General features: G+C 43.1%; 1 protein-coding gene across 1 annotated transcript in view; it reads right to left on the bottom strand.

Moving 5' to 3' along the window:
• Positions 1-4,969: 4,969 nt before the first annotated feature.
• The window catches only part of Mroh2b (maestro heat like repeat family member 2B), a 56,311-nt gene continuing 43,870 nt past the window's right edge, over positions 4,970-17,410 (bottom strand). The window contains exons 31-42 of the mRNA XM_048428540.3: positions 15,676-15,833; positions 15,086-15,212; positions 13,771-13,958; positions 12,368-12,508; positions 11,896-12,010; positions 11,229-11,375; positions 10,801-10,983; positions 7,953-8,108; positions 7,513-7,644; positions 6,965-7,067; positions 5,934-5,999; positions 4,970-5,116 (exon numbers count right to left, since the gene is read on the bottom strand). Of these exons, the coding sequence (XP_048284497.3) occupies positions 5,010-5,116; positions 5,934-5,999; positions 6,965-7,067; positions 7,513-7,644; positions 7,953-8,108; positions 10,801-10,983; positions 11,229-11,375; positions 11,896-12,010; positions 12,368-12,508; positions 13,771-13,958; positions 15,086-15,212; positions 15,676-15,833 (1,623 nt within the window). The 3' untranslated portion in view covers positions 4,970-5,009. The remainder of the gene's footprint in view (positions 5,117-5,933; positions 6,000-6,964; positions 7,068-7,512; positions 7,645-7,952; positions 8,109-10,800; positions 10,984-11,228; positions 11,376-11,895; positions 12,011-12,367; positions 12,509-13,770; positions 13,959-15,085; positions 15,213-15,675; positions 15,834-17,410) is intronic.

Genomic DNA, 17,410 nt, shown 5'->3' with positions numbered 1-17,410 from the left:
TGATAAGTTCTGCTCTGCTATAGGTCAGAGCAGTTTCTTTATTCACCAATGGTAATCACAGCATACAGAGGGGGACTCCCACATCAAGTAACAGACTGGAGAACAATAGACTAGTCCTTTCTACAGGATAATATACTCCACCCATAGGTGTGGTATACTCTTATGATTCCAGTCCCAGTCCCAGGCTCTGAAAATGTGAAACTATAGTTTTCTCACGATTCCATTGGCAGCAGGGAACAATCAACTTTTCCCTACTTCTCTGAAGAACTGAAAAAGTTCTGGCTAACCTGTCCTGCAGGCAAAGTAATTCTCCAAGCTATCTATTTCTAAAGTAGAGGCCCATTTTGACCCCTTTGTAGTTAAGAATGGATGTAGGTAGCTGATTAATCCCCAGGCTTTGCCTATGAGAATATTTGGAGGAAGTGGTAGGTTAAACAGAAAGGAGGATTTCTTATCGTGTGTCTTTCAATGGCTCTCAAATTGAGAAAGAAGTGAGTCACATGTATTTGGAAAATCATGTTCTCCAAACTTATCTTGCCTTCAGGGTAACTACATAATTTAATAAATGTAATCTAGGATAAGAGTATCCAGGGGAATATGTGCAAGAATGTATGCTGCATAAATAAAGTTTGTCAAGTAGAGGCAAGGACAAATACCATTATTTTAGGTCATAACTTTTTAGTATAATGTGATGTGCATATAAGCACACAGATCATGTACACACACACACACAGAGGTTTTCCTTTGGTAAAGAATTTTACTGTCCCTTCCTCACGTGTAACATGAGGGGGCCTGTTTGTTGTTTGGGGGTTTTTCTGTCCTGCCAAGTTCCCCCAGCTGTTTAGTCCCAGAGAAAAATCACACAAGAGATCTCTATAAGCTATAATGCTGATTGGCCCGTTAGGTCAGGCTTCTTACTGACTAACTCTCACATCTTGATTAACCCATTTTTTCTGATCTATTTTAGCCATGTGGCTCAGTACCCTTTTCAGTGGGGCAGCGCACATCCTGCTGCTTTGGTGATCTGGGCAGGAGTGGGAGGAATTGACTTCCTCCTCCCCAGAATTCTCCTGCTCTTTTTGCGTCATTTCCACTTCCTGTCTGGTTTTTCCTGCCTACACCTCCTGCCTGGCCAATCAGCATTTTATTTAAAACATGATTGACAGAATACAGACAATTCTCCCACACCACTCATGTTTCTCTTGATTTCATCATGTTTTCTTAAATCCTAGTTTAAGGGGAACCTGCAAGAAAGTGAATGAGAGAGAGAGAGAGAGAGAGAGAGAGAGAGAGAGAGAAAGAGAGAGGGAGAGACCAAGAAGCAAAAACTGTGTAAACCTGATGGTCAGAAAGCTATCGCTGCCAGGGGTTTCTGACTAGTTCTCAGGCTACTGTGATACTATATACATAGGTATCTGATGGACTGGGTTTCCTCTAATTTCTGTACAATGGTGATTTTAAAGATAATTGTCAGGTTTAGGATCAAAAAATAATAAAAATGCTCTATTAGAAACTATTTGCTTAATTTTAGGCTCTTTTGCAGATTCCAGTCGAAATGCTTTATCTGAATTTTATTTTTCGAAAGTCTGGCAACACAGAGACAGTTCCAGCTAAACGATTCCTCTGGTTTTTCCTCAAAGCCTATTTGTTCCCTCCTGTCTGTAATCTCTGTTCTCTGTTCCTGTAAAACTGTCCTCATCTAAGGGTCAGCAGAACTAAACATCCCCCAATTTACCAGCAGAACATCGACTCTCCCTGGTGAGTCCAAGGGAAGCAAGCAGAATTGCAAAAGAATATGATTTCTAGCCTTCTGCTTCAGTTGCTGGACCATTTCGGGCAGTCTGTGAGCACTGCAGAATCTGCCTTCCAGTGAACATGAGTTGAAAAGTGACTGCACATGCCAGGAGCAGTGAGGGAAACCGCAGGAGTGACTAGTAGGGATCCAGAGCATCTCCTATAGAAAGTCAGCACGTATTTGCTTTGCGCCACTAACTCCCTGAGATCCACAAGGACTAACCTGCTTGTATTTAAACTCTGGGGAAGAAGCACAAAGAGCTCCTGGAGGGCTGGCTGGGATACTTGTGGGAGGGAGGGTTTATTATAGTGGGAGGAGGATTAATGGAAAAGATTATTATGAGGAGAAGATCTAAGTTTACTCTTCCACAAAGCCTTACTTTTTTATTTATTTGGTTTATCCAATGAATCAGTTGATCCAGGTATTTTACAGATAGATGAAGAGCTACTGGGAAAAGGGCTTTGTCAAATTTATACTACCATTGAGAATTATCTATAGTTCCAGTGTCTCTCAAACCAAGCTATAGTTTTTTGTTTTATTTTGATGCAAAGACAGAGTCTCATATGGGTCAGGGTGACCTTGGATGTGATGGGTAGCTGTAGAAGACGTAGAATACTTGATCCTCTTGCCTCTACCTGTTGAGGGCTGGCACTGAAGGCACTTATTACCAACCCAGCTCAAACAAAATCCTATTAAGACTTTCCTTGTACATTGTGAAGTTACCCAGCACAGTGTTATAATGGCAAACTATACTTGGATACACATTTTAAATTGATTGAGACTTAATTGAATTACATTTTTAATTTCTCAGATATGTAAACCATTTTTTTAAGTGTCCAGTCACTGCATGTAGCTAATGACTATTACATCTGTTAGTGTAGAAAGATAAAATTATTCAATCAGGGAAGAAAGTTTCATTGGATAGTACTATTTTGAAAAGTTATTTGATTGAAAATAACCTGCCAAAGGAGGTCAATAAAGCCCACATTCCAGTATTATTTTCTTGCTCTGTTTCATATATGTTATGCTTGGGAATAATTTGTATTCCATTAAGAGTTTAATGAACTCTTAATGAAGGCCATTACCAAGATAACATATCTGTTTGAAAATACATTTAAGTTTGCAAGTAATTTTGGTGGGATCATGGACCCTCTCAGCAATGATTACCTACTGGTGCATAATAAATTACTTTCAAAACTTAGTGGCTTAAAATGCCAAAGATTCATCATCTCACTCGGTTTTGTGGTTCAGGAATTTGGGAATAGCTTAGCTTAGTTCTGGGTTTAGAAATTTCATTAGATTGCACTGCTTCTCTGGAGTGAGTAATTTAGGAGAACATCATGTCTAAGACAAGACATGATGTCTTGGCCACGACACTCATGAATTCACAGTAGCTGTGGTTGCCTGCACAAGACCGGAACAAGATCAAGCCAGCCACTATTCTAATGTGGAGGACTAGGGGTTCACAAGATCCCACTCCTGAGGATATCTGTAGAGTTCATGACTTCTGAAAGAGGAAGAGAGTCAGTTTTCTTTAAGGATGTGGCTGCTGGAAAGTTTACCACACTCCAGTGGATTGTCCTATATCCATGGGTGTATGGGCAGCACAAATTAGATTAAATGTTATTTTTTTAAAAAAAGAAGATATGAAGTTAGGAGAGGGGCAGGAATGTAGGGGTAGATATGGGATGAATATGTGTGTGTGTGTGAATATGATTAAAATACATTGTATGAAATTTCCCCTCCCAAAGAAAGGAATGGTGTGTAGTATACAGCAAAGACTAAATAAGTGTGATTATTGACTGAAAAAGAAGACCCTGTCTTAGAAGTCACACACCATCATTTCTGAAGCATTCTATTGATTGTAACTATCAATCCTGCTTATTGTTGGAGGAAACTATATGGGGCTTACACATCAGGACGCAAGACTATTAGGAACCATGTTGGAGACTGGCTCCTTCAACTAAAACAGTGATTCTCAACCTTCCTAATTATGCAACCCTTTAAATAGAGTTTTTTTTTTTACATGTGGTGACCCCAACCATAAAACTGTTTTTGTTGCTATTTCATAACTGTAATTTTGCTGCTGTTATGAATTGTAATGCAAACATCTCTGTTTTCCGTTGGTCTTAGGTGACCCCTGTGAAATGGTCATTTGACCCCCCCCCCCAAAAGACTGTGAACCACAGGTTGAGAAACACTGCTCTAGAGCGTACATAAAGATTCCATAGGACATTAGCTTCATGAGGAGAGCTGTTCTATTTTTTTCTTCATTTTTATGCTGCAAGCGAGGCACTTAATGAATGTTTAAGTGAACGAATAAAGGGACTTTGACTCCGTAACCTTCAGCTCAAAAGACTAGTTGACTCTCTAGGCTTTGTAGGAACAAAGGATATTTCCTTAAAGACTTTGAAGGTGAGAAGAGAATGTAACGACTAGGAATCTTCAGGGACAGTTTATCTAGAGGAAAAGATGAATGTCATTGCTAATGTACGACATTGTGTCACAGTCTTTGTTGTTAAGTGACTATTAAATATTATATATGCACACACATACAACTTTCAATGTGTATTTTGGAAAAGAGTAAATAATTGTGATCCAGATATATGAAGAACATTGCTACATATATTCATCCACAACACATGTGCACAAAACATGCACGCTTTATTGCTGTAGCTTAAAAATAGAAACTGCCTTTTAGCAGAATGTCAGAAATGGTCTTTTGTAGACTAATACCTAGCATAGTTTTGATGCATAAATTACAACGCTGGAGACAAGAGACAGGTTAAAGTTTATCATGTGATGATATCTGAGAAAGGGATGATTGTGAGTAGAGAGTCAAAGTCTGACAAAAATATTGAAGGCCTGTGTATAGAAGACAACAGTAACCCTCTTCTTTCCGGTAGTGTAATTGAGTCAGGCCATGCCCTGAAATGGTGTATGCATCTGCTTGGATGTAATTTATCAAGAGAGAGGGTTAACTTGTGCAAAGCCGTGTGGCTGTCATCCATCAAAAACAGTAGGCTGTCTCTGAAATGAATGTTCTCTCTTACCAATGCAAGTCACCTGCAAGGCCCAGGGGAGAAAGGAATGTACGTGAAGATTCTCATCCTAGGTGCCATGTCTGTCTTCAAGAAGATGTCAGTTTTTGAGTTCAGAGGACAAAGACAGGAGTTGGTTTTAGAAAAAGCCTAGCAGTTTATTTCTTGGTGGTTTACAGTGGGATGCTGGTCTCTTTACACCTTCTCAGGAGGGTCTGTAAGGCAGCTTCAGCAGCTCTCTGGACACTGATGCAGGGGTCCTGCCGAAGTGTTTGGAGCCCTGAGATGGAAGATTAAACGAACAAGGAGAGTCAGAGCCTAGGAGGAACAGCAACCACACCGAGGTCATGTTTATACAGCCCTGTGGTGCTGTACAGGGCGGTCCTGTGCAAGGCCCAAGTCAATGCTCACCTCCTAGTCTAAAAGGTGAAAATGATGGGTGGAAGAGTGGGTACTCAGCCATTATAAGCTTCAGTCCCGAGCAGAGGGACTGGGGAGAGGGAAAAGAAGAGGAGGAGGAGGAGGAAGAAGAGGAGGAAGAGGAAAAGGAGGAGGGAGAGGAGGAGGAGGGCCAGGAGGAGGATGCAGCCAAAATATATATTATATAATAAATATTTTGTTCAACAAGTTTAGACAACTAAATAACTTGTAGTCAATTGAGAATGATGTCAGCAAAGAAGCAGAGCTGGAGGCTGCGATGAATTCAATTCCAGGACCTAGAAAGCCTCAAAAATGACTGGAAGCCTGCATATACTGGATTTTGGGGATCCAGTCTGTCTGGACACTCACCTTCCTGGACCTGGAGGGAGGGGGGAGGAACTTGAACTTCCCACAGGGCAGGAAACCCTGACTGCTCTTAGGGATGGAGAGGGAGGAGGAGAGGGAGTTGGGGGAGTGGGAGGGTGTTGGGAGGAGGGGCGGAAATGGAAACTTTTATAATTTAATAAAATTACTTTCAAAAAAAAAAAAGAAAAGAAAAAAAATGACTGGAAGCCAAAGTTTTCTATTTCTGGCCTGATCTGGAACTTGGAGCAATTAGCTTCTCATTTTCTAAGCGTGGAACAAAAGGATGTGCGCCAACTAGGGGTGATACTTACGCATGGTGAGTTGCTCTCGGTCTAATAACTCCACGTATTGACTGGTCAAATGGAGAATAATGGCATCTAAAGTCAAGGAAAGAAACCATTACTGATTTCACTGTAAGGGGAAAGCGAACCTGATTGAAGTTAGTCAGAAGGCAAATGGACCGATGGGTGACTGAACAAATCATGTGAGTCTCCATGTGCTGCCGAGGCTAATTGGAGAAGAACTTCTACTGGGCCGTGGACCATGTGTTTGGCAAGTGCTTACATATCCAGTTCATTTGAAAAATTCACAAATCGGCCTGCTTAGGGTGGGGAGAAGGTATTGTCAGGTTTCAAACCTTTATGAACTAGGGTTCATGCATATGTCAATTTTATAATGTAATTAAGGCAGTGAAGTGCGTGATCCAATAAGAAGTCCTTAGGCCTTGGTATTAAACCTGACCACACCAGTAGGCCTGTTTACTGTGTGGTGGATTAGTTAGAAAAGGCTTACAGAGAATACTGAGGATGCCATAGTAGGAACGTGTCCAGAGAGTCACTTGTTTTTCTGTTTCATAGACGTGGCAGGGAGGTGATACAGGGAAGTAAAATGTCCCATGTAACACAGCAGAAGCAAGGGCCCTGTCTGGACATGCTTCTCATGTCCATCATGTTGCTGGTCATGGGCTCAGCTTGAGAATGCAGTATGTGATCCAGAGGAAGGAACCAGGCAAAGCAAAAATATTTATTCTGTGGTACCAGGCTAGGAACCAAGACGCTGGGAAAAGAAAGAGTAAAGGCTTGGAAGCAGTGGAGCCTGGAAGACTTAGGAGAGAACAGGGAGGTTGGGGGACAGCGAGTGTGGGTGAATGGGAAGAGGCCGGACATTTTCATTTGTGAAAGGAAAGATGATACCACAAGACGAAGAAGACATTTGTTCCTGCTCCCTCAATTCCCTTTTGTCTCTGCCATACCAGTTTCGTGCTGGGGCAGCTTTCGGTCCAAGTGAAAACTAAGCGGAAGAGAAGAACGCCACGTGTGTCAGGACTGGGAAAGGGGCTCACCCGTGAGCTTGACAGCAGCACTCCGGATCATCTCCCAGCTGCTGTTGAAGAAGGTAAACGAATGTGTGTGGAGGATCCACAGAATTTCCTGGTTCTTCTTGGCCTGGAAGAGAGGGGGCTCATTTCCAAGAGAGCAGCTGGAAAGGGACCCTTCTCTGCCCATATGTCTCAGAGACCAGAAGCCTGAAGGTTAGTTAACACCCACAGCCATTTCCTGATGGACCGCAAGTTGTCCTATGGCCATTTCGATAACGGTTTACTAAGGCTTAAAGGACTGGTTCCCAGACACAGTTTCAGGAACACGGCAAAAGTGATGCTTACGGGTCTTGAGGGAGAGGGCGATGCATGGGAATACTAGGGATCATTGCCATTGTTGTAGGAATATCCTGGCCCTGTTCTTATTATGTGAACAACACAGGAACTATAACAGATGTGACCCATCGAGGAGACTTCCTTGCTAGAGATCAATACCAATTATGTGTATTCTCATGGGGTTTGTCTAGACTCCGGTCCTGCTATTTCCGTGGCACCATCTGCTGCACACTCACCAGTTTCATGCAGAGTTGCCTGTAGAAATCCCTGGCCCGTGGTAGGTCTGGTTCAAGGAGGTGGTCTAGTGTCCCATAGAGCTCCTGAAGGCCCAGGAAAGGGATGCAGATGATCAGGACATCACGGCAAGCCTAGAATACAGAGGTTTCGCTATCACAGTCTGTAAGCCTGGAGTCATCTGCCAGAATGGGATAATTGCTCATTGGCACAGTGAAAGAAACAGCAAAAGCCCGTGGCTTGAAAGAAAGCAAAAGGTGGAAAAGAGATAATAAAATAGAATTTCGAATTGGTGAAGTGATGTGTCTTTTTGGGCTCAACTCTGAAGGGTGACTTCTGAGCTGGCTTCCGGTTTGGAGAGACCAGGCTAGTGCACACTCCTCAGTGCACACTCCTCAGCTCTGCAGAAAAAGGAGGTGAAGGTGCCTGCAGGCCTACTCACAGCTCCAATCTTGGGGTTAGGGTCCCAGAGGTGGAGAAGGAATGAAATCATGCTCTTTTTTACTTCTTCGGCGAAAAAGATCTTCCATTTTCTTCCTGTTAGGGCTGCTAAATCCTCGAATAAGGCAATGGCAGTCAGTCTCACATCATCTTGCTCCTGTGGTGAGAAATGGGTCTTCTCACAGGATGTTCCCTGATGGCACCCTTTTGCTACCCACCCCACCTCCCCATGCTTCAGGTTGCGTGGAAGACTCGAACCCGTGCACTGGGGTATTCTGCGTGCCACTGCCTCTGTTCTTTCCAGGATTCCATTCCTCAGACTCAGTTTTGGGTGATGTTAGAGATCTCAAGAGCCAATTTCTTCCCTTGGTTATGATTGCAGAATGACGAATAGGGGAGTTGGCAGCAGGAGGCCAGGGAGGAGACCCATCTGTTACATATTTTCTTAAAATTTACTGGTTGCATAATTAACCCTAAAGCTATGAGTCCTCTTGTCTAAGCTACACAAGATCCAGTGCTCTTCCTTGAGATGCCAAATATTTTGTAAAGGGATGAAAAACTGTTCAGGAATCCAGGAAATGAGTCTTGGGTCAAACAAAAACCTGCCTGACTCTCCTCCTGTGACCCTCCTCCCACACGAAGTTATGGAATTTATTATTATTATTATTATTATTATTATTATTTATTGTTGTTGTCTAGTTGAAACTGTAAGATGATGGGGGAAGCTTCTGTGGCTCACATGAGTATAACTTCTTGATGTGGTTCAGAGTCACAGCAAGCGACAGAAGCAAAGATGAGTGTCCTGCTCAGGCCCACAGAGCTAGCCTAAAAATGAGGAAATACCTGTGAAGTTCAATGTTCTCATTTTTCGGTTGAGAAAAATGGGTAACACTGAGTAAAGTGATTGCTTGAGGTAGCAGAGTAGCAAAAAGGGGCCGCGAGTGTGGCACGGCCACATGTGTTCAGTTCTGCCCTTCCTTGGAGCATCATCAGGCTTTGGGAATTACAGGAAAGCGCTTGCGCTTTGAGAGGAAAATGGGGGGGGGCAGTTGGTTGACCACAGAATTGCATGCCTGCCCACCCTATAGCAAAATACAGAGGATAAAGCATTACGGAGTTATGCACGCCTGCAGGAAGGTGACATTCTGGAGGAAGATTTGTACATCTTTGCTAACATCTAGGTTTTGTAAAATCTTTATTCACATGTGAGGAAATTAATCCCTACTAAGAGTGAGCAATGACTAATCTAATAACCAGGAAGAATTTGCATTTTTTTCTTTTAAAATAGCGCTGTGTAACATTGCTTGGAAACTGTCAAGAAGACTTGTAGCTGACTTGGGGCTCAGATTCAAGAGAAATATTATTATTTCAACAAGAACGCAGGGAATCTAGCAGATGGGGCCAAAAAGCAGACTTCAGTCAGCCCCTTGTTGAATGAAGATTGATATCAATTATCTATGTAGTGAAAAAAATAAACTTTTTTTTTCCTCCAGAAAATTCTACATTGAGCAGAAGTTCAGGAAGCAGTTTGAGGGTAACTTGAGAATTAAATTAAAGAAAATGGTTGGGAAAAAGTACACAGAAAGCTGTTTTAATCTGCCAAGCTACACTAGAATATAAACAAAGTACAAAATGCAACATTTTAGAATTATTGGTAGCAGGCATATACTATATATTAAAATTTATATATCCTAAGCTAATAAATCACCAAAGTTTCAGGAAGAGAGTGAAATACTAAAAATTTGGAGTAAATAAATAGGGAAATGTTGTAGTTGAAAGGCAATTTTCTCTTAAATTCTATTTAATACTTCTCAGGCCTCCATAGGAGACTTAACTTAGTGGCCTATAAAATATATAATGAATAGAAAAATTAGGTTTTTGAAATTGGAGTTTTCAGTCTGGAGACCAGAAGATAGGCAATTTAATGAAGCCTTAAATGTTTATGGAGGGAACACTAGTGAGGGAAGCTGGCAGTTCTTCCAACAATAGGACCGTGGACCATAAAATACTAGGTTGAAGTTATTGTGAAAGCAGATTTTTATATCTGCAGCAGTGAATAAACAAACAAATAATACTAAAATACAATTTGTGGACTACAGAAAGGGAATGACATCCCTTCGCTTAGGAATGCTGATTGATCTTTGGTGATCAGTCAAATAAGTTACAATTTATGAGCCCCATTGGTCACTTCATCAATTAACAGCTCTGCAGGTAGACTGTGAAAACAGCCTTGTGCAATACATCATCAGTGAGTGTGGCTGTGTTCCAATAAAACTTTATTGACAAATGCAGAGGGTAGGCTGGATTTGGTTCACGTATTGTAATTGACTGACTCCTGGATGAAATGAGTCTTTGAATTTGGAAAGTGGAACAGATCGTGTGGGAGGAACCAGGAATCGTCCCAGTTTGTGTATTCCCTAAAGCAAATGAGGTGTGAGCAAATTACTTGGGAGATAAACCCAGGAAAACAAACCTGGGAAATGAGAACCAGAGAGGGAACTGAAGAAAGAAAAGAGAGGGAGCATTTGTGGGTGTGCTGACCTCACAGGCAAAAGCACTCAGACCTTCTATGGAATGAAGAACTCGAGACATTTGTTCAAGTTTCTTCCCAGGACTAGCCACCTGGGCAACAATTCTACGTCACTCTGCTTAGGTCAGTTGTGCTTTCTGGACCAGGGAGCATGCTCAGGCAGAGAGATGCTAGAAGCAGTAGCCTGTGTGGAAGGGGTTTGCAGAAGCCCCCAGGAGTGGCCACCAAGGGCTGCTGGGGCACCCACAGTCTCCTCCATGCACTGTGCGGGCCCTTCTCTGTTCTCCCAGGGAAGGGAGACTCCCAGAGGCTCACTTACGTCTTCAAAGAAGGTTCTCGTTTGCAGCACGATCTCCTTGAAGTAGAAGCTGATGTCTCTTTCTGTGAGCAGCTCCAGGATTTTCTTCAGGGCTTTCAAGCTTTCACAGACGACTTCGGTGCGCGCCAAGTGGTACAGGCCTCTGATAATCGATTCCAACATTATCTGCTTGTGCTTCTTCACCTGTTATGGGGCAAGGTCTCTTAATCTATGAAATGATTCCATGTGTTTCTTGAACAGGGTAGAAACTCCCAGGCATGGAAACTATAATGTACGTCACATGTATGTACTTCAACCCCGAAATCATTACTTCAGCTAGGTTGCTGGGATTTTCACTTTATTCCCACAAAGCTACCATATGGGAGTTGCTATATTACCACCTTGAAACTCTGCTTAAACAAACCCTTTCCCCCAAGAGTGCAGCTTACCTTGTGAGGAGCCCCACATGCTGTGTTGCCCAGTCCTCGGATGGCCATTTGCCTCAGAGTAGCATTGGAATCCCAGGCACTCTGGTCCATGAAAATCAGTACTTCTCGGAGATTTCCATGCTTCCAGAGGATTGGCTCCTTCATAAGCTGAAATCAACAAACTCTTCCCCTTTAGAGTCCCTTCCCTTGAGGGGACAGCTCAAGGCACCTTAAGTACAATTAAAGATGGGTCCTTCCTGCTGTGGAGCAGAGGAAGGAAGCTCCTGAGTGAACCAGCAAATCTGGTATCATCCCAGCTCCAGATATGAGCTAGACCAGACTATCTAGAGAGAGGATTTCCTCAAAGAAAACTGGAGGAACAAAGACAGAAGCTTCTGTTCAGCCTTCCTTCTCTGGATTGGCTAGTCCTTGTGTCGGGGGAAGAGCTAGAGAGATGCTTTCTTAGTGTAAAGTCCCCCTTACATTTACTAGTCTTTATTTCCTGATCTGGAAGAGTTGGTTGAGACAGAGATTTCCTTCCCCTTTTATACGTTGTTTGTGCATCTTTGGCAGGAATGGGTTCTGTCACAACTAAAACTCCCCTTGGAGGGCCCCTTGAGCTCCATATTCTCCAGGAGACACATAGTAAGGGACCAACAAAGGCCCACGGATGACTATGCTTCCTTGCCTCAGAGAAGAAGGCGGTGCCAGTTATTCGGTAGTTCTCAGAGGAGGAGGTGAGAGACGCAAGTAGGTGTTCCATGATATCGAGTATGACTCCATGCTGCCAGACAGCCATGCTCCTGGAAAACACACATTTTAAAAGGGACTTAATTTCCTTCTAATGGAAGAAGCTGCGTTGTATTTACAGGTCTCTCAAGCCAATATTTGTATCTCAAGAGAAATACTAGATGAAAGATAACCAAGCCTTACGTTTGAAAAATGACCCATCCAAGTAGTCAATTTATACAGTTTAGCTAAAGTAGTTCATTTGAATCATTTTCGTTCTTGAGGAAAAAATTTTAAGTTTGGGGCTGAAATACCCACCTCGTTCCCCTCCTTCCTGCCTGGGTACCTGATGCTACCAGTGGGGTCGCATCTTCATTCTTGGCTTTTGCTCTTCTCTTTTTGTACCCACTGCTAGATCATCAGCAAATTACCTGGCCAGTGCACACACGCCTATATGATGGGTGTCAGGGTTGCTAAGCAGGTTCCACAAATTGTCGCCTTCATCAGATTCTTTCGCAAGGCCTTCTTTCATGGCTTGGGCTTGCAAGCATTTCAGAGTTGTAGTTGAGAGTCTGGAAGAGACAGCAGACACCTCAGAGATAAATCAGCCCTACAGAGGAGGTTGCGAATTCCCTAGTTTGGTTTTCCTACTTCTTATAAGTCTCTCCCAACATTAGATTAGTGGATGTTGTTCAAGACAAAAATAAGACAACCCTATTCTCACACTTTAGTATTGGGGTCAAAGGGGACACAGGTGATGAATAGATAGTGACATAAAATCTAGCCAACTGCCCGTAAGGAAAGATAATCAACACACCAACAATATACCAAGCCAAACCCTACACACGGAAAGTGAAAAGTAGCACGTTTTACTGGATCTTTGAAATCAGATAGCATCTTCTTGTGAACCTGCCGGTGCTGGGATGTAGCTACTGGTGTCTATGCATTCACATATGCGTGTCTGGGTTCAAATATGGCCCCTAATACTGCTGCCATTGGTGAAGCTACATGCATTATCAGAGATGCACATGCCAAGTCTAAATGCTGTTTAAAATGTCTTGTAAAAGGTTACATTATGAGCTGACATGGGAAAGAAAAGCTAAGCAAAAGGTCAGGGAGGCAGAATGACATGACATGAGAATCCACACCTTAGAGTTCTCAACAGGTCTCTTGGTGAATATAAAGCAAGCATTAAAAATATAAGAGATATAATAAGCTACATGTTTTTCTGTTTTATTTTTGCCTTATTGGTCTTATGTTTGTTTTGATTTCCATTTTTTGTGCCTTTGGGAGAGAGAACATAAAGTTGGGTGGATAGGGAAATTGGGAGGCTCTGGGAGGAATTGAAGGAGGGGAAACATGATAAAAATCTATTAAAAATTCTAAACAAAAATGATCTTTTTAAATGAAAGAAAAGAAAGCACTGCCTCTTGGCCTAATGGAGCATCTCCCTTTCTTAGTGTTGTATGGACAGAGGTTGCTTCTGCCAGTCCCTGAAGTCTTGGATGGGATGGGATATCCCATTTGTTTCCTTCTCTGTGGCCTTCATTATCACAGAATTCTAACTTTACCAGGAAGATCACGACAACAGAAACAGTATGGGCCCTCTAGGAATGAAAGAACAGCCCGCCCCGCCCCACTCCTCATGTGACCATCCTAGGCAGATTCCTTAGGTATCGGCTCAGGCCTGGAGTCACAGTTAAAGGACTCTAAAGCCTTGCTCATTCCATAAGGGTTTGATACCGGTGCAGATGGCACAGAGTGACTTCCACAGACCCTCTCCAAAAGTGTAGGGTCAGGCCCACCAAGGGGGACTTCTCTGAGAGTCATTTGCCTGCAGGGGTCTGGGTTCTGCTGCCGTTCTCCGGTGGGCATCACGCGTCGCCTTTGACTCAAGGTCGAAGTCGGCATTTTCTGGCCCAGGGAGCAGCTGACCAGCTTTAGGAGGAGGGAGAAGAGCTCTGGGTACAGGTGACTGATGTGAGTCCCCGTTGAGATGACTTCGAACATAGCGCAGGCCACCTGAGGAAACAAAGGACCGCCCAGTCAAGCAGATGTCGCTTCTCTGGGGATGCCACAGAAGCGCCTTCTTTGTCTCAGGGGTCGTTGTATAATTTAAGCACACCCCTGATAAGAACACACATAAAAGGAACATAAACTGGCCTACCCAACAGGCTGGGTTTCTTAGGACTGCCATGCTGGTGTCATGGCTTCAGGGAGACATATCATGGAAAATGAATGTTTTCCAGAACGGGGGATTTTCTTTTTTAAATTTTTCATTTATAAGTTTTTTTTTTCATTTTCCATACCAACCACAGTTCCTCTTCCCTCCCCTCCTCCGTTCCCCTCTATCTTCCCCTCCACCCAAACCCTCATCCACTCCTCAGGAAGGGTAAGACCTTCTATGGGGAGTCAACAAAGTCTGGCATATTAAGTTGAGGCAGAACCAAGCCCCTCCCCCATGTACCAAAGCTGAGCAAGGCATCCATAGAGAATGGGCTCCAAAAAGCCAGTTCTTGCACTGAGTATAAATCCTGGTCTCACTGCCAGTGGACCCACAAACTGCCCAAGCCACACAACTGTCACCCACATTCAGAGGGCCTAGTCCAGTCCTATGCAGGTTCCCCAGTTGTCAGTCAAGAATCAGTGAGCTCCCACTAGCTCGGGTCAGCTATCTCCGTGGGTTTCCCCATTGTGATCTGGACCTCTTTGCTCACATAATCCCTCCTCCCTCTCTTCAACTGAACTCCAGGAGTTGGCCCAGTGCTTAGCCGTGGATCTCTGCTTCTCATTGACTCAGTTGCTGGATGAAAGTTCTTTGATGACAACTAGGGTGGTCATCAATCAGATTACAGGGGAAGGCAAGTTCAGGCACCCTCCCCACTCTCAGCATGGGGGATTTTTAGTGTTACAACAACAGCAGCAAAAGTCATCTGGATCTGGATATAATGAAGACTAATTTGGAAATACATTTTTTTTGGGTACTGATAAGAAATTCACTTCTGAAAATGATCAACCACAGACAACATTCTGCCACGTTTGTCTAAGACGAACTAGACTCTAATTTAGGGCTCCACCACCTGGAACCAGGTGCGAACAGATCCCGGAACAGAGCACAGACGAGGCAAGGGATCAAATGTCCAACTTACTGAAATTGCATCTATCCCGGCAATGTCATCTTCTAACCTGACTTCCAGCTTCTTTATCAGGGCTCTCATGAGTTTGACACTAGAGGCTGGATTTTCAGCCAGGGCTTTCCACAGTGTCTTTGTGTCCCTAGGACGAGAAGTCAGGAAGTTGACAGATAAGGCACAGCTCTCTGGACTGTGAGCTTTTCCATCTGACTTAGTTTAAAATTGCCTTGTGATGAATCACGCCTGCAAAGGCAGATAGCTATGCTACTATGGCAAGAGGCAATAACGATGGTTTGTTTAACAGCCCTGCATTTGGTCTTGGGTTTCTGGGGCCTGTGAATGTCCAAACAGATAGAAAGCAGAAAGAGGAGGGATACTGACTTCCAGTATGTACTTATTCTTACTACAAATGCAGTGCATTTCTATTTTAAGATGTGCACTTTGGCATTCAATAAAATGTTTGGGAAACATTATTCATGGTTTAAATATCAGTTTTAAAAATGATGCTCAGGTGAGATGTTTTCAACCCTTGTTATCTTTCTCTCGAACAACCCATCCTTCCCGATGCCTTGCACGGTGGTCTTGTAGGATGCATCCGACTCTACCTGTCAAAGGGCAGGGGCTTCTGCAGCAGGCTGACAACAACCACGTCCATGTGAAAACTGGCAATCTGGGAGATGGCCTCTAGCATGAACTGAAAACTCTCCTCCTTCTGTCTGAGCACTGGCATGTGATGGTAAGCTGTACTCAGGATCTCCAGCAGCTAAGAAGAAAACATTACCTTGTCACTTCCTTTCTTTGTGAGTGGTACAAGGAAGGCACCATTCGCACTGTGGTGGGTGGGTGATGAATTGCCTGTGGTGATATTTGGTTTGTGTTTTAACAGATAAAGCTTGCTGGAAGATCAGAGGGCAGAGCTAAGCCACTAGAGCCCGGGCAGTGGTGGTACACACCTTTAATTCCAGGACTAGGGAGACAGGGGCAGACAGACCTTTGTGAGTTCAAGGCCATCCTGGGCTACACTAGATTGATCCAGTCTCAAAAAGAAACAGAGCCCGGCAGTGTTGGCCCATACTTTTAATGCTAGCACCAGGGAGATGGAGACAGGAAGTGATATGGTTGGGCAGAGAGAGGACTATAAGGCAGGAGGAGACAGGAGCTCTGTTGCAGTCTGGAGATACAGTCTGAGGTTGTAGTCTGTGCATGCAGTCAGAGGGTGCAATCTGAGGAGGCAGTCTGTGGGCAGGATTGCCCTTTTGGTCTGAGGATTTATTTGGTAGAGAAAAAAGGTCTTTCTAGTGACTGGTTTCACTGCTTCTCTGATCTTCAGCATTACTTTGGGTTTTTATTATTAATACCAATTAGAATTTGTGCTACAATTGCCAGTAATGTTAAAGACAGTAATTGTTTCTACGCGTGACTCATTTCTCACCCGGTATTACTGGTGAACTGGGTATCTTTTTAGCCCACCTTAGTGAGCACTAGGAAGAGGATGCACTATGCTGGATGTTGTAATCAGTACTGCTGGGGAATATATTGAAAAGGAAAATATGCAGCCCTTTTGTGACAGCCGAGGTGAATCCAATAAAGTATTTCAGTCATCTACCCAAAGGACTGGGTTCCAGAAGGCGTAAGGCAAATGGTGGTCCAGAAACAACCAGAGCATTCTGAAATCTTAATTCAGCAGTTCTACAGGGCAAGGCAGAGGCTGTCCTGGTCAATAAGGACACAGTACAAATGTCAAAGTGAGAAGCATGAGGATGAGGGTGTTGCAAGGAGGGTGACTTCACAGAAGAGATGACGTCATCTCCCAGAGGATGACAAACACCAGCCACTTCTCTGAATTTGAATGCTAACCATTGACAGTGGGGGATACTTTTATATATATTCAGATTTTCAGTGTGGGCAATGGCAGGAATTTATGCAAAGATACTTTGCCTCTACTATAATTTTCTTTTTATTTTGTATGGATATTTAAATTAAATACTTGGTATAAGCATGACATTTTTATCAAAAGAATAAAATTTTCTAAATTATTCAAAAAATAATTGCAAGTATCTCTTAAGATGATTATCTCAATGGCCCAGTTCAATGTTAATTGGGGAGGGTTTAATTTCCCTTTCAAAATTTTTACTACGTTCTGCTAATCAATCTCTCTCTTAATGCCAATCACACAAACACACAGATTTTTTTTATTCTTATTAACTACACTTTCCCTACATTTATCCTCATGCCTAACACATGGTTTCCCAATTTTTTAAAAACAATTTATTGGAAAGTAGTAAGGACAGGCACAATTTCTAAAGATCTTCCTCAAGGCTGTGTGATTAAGGGTTGTTG

The sequence above is a fragment of the Myodes glareolus genome, chromosome 15 (genome assembly GCF_982192425.1).
Source record: "Myodes glareolus chromosome 15, mMyoGla1.1, whole genome shotgun sequence".
Lineage (NCBI taxonomy): Eukaryota > Metazoa > Chordata > Mammalia > Rodentia > Cricetidae > Myodes > Myodes glareolus.
The sequence above is the reverse complement of the archived record's forward strand: the minus strand, read 5'-3'. Positions and strand labels throughout refer to the sequence as shown.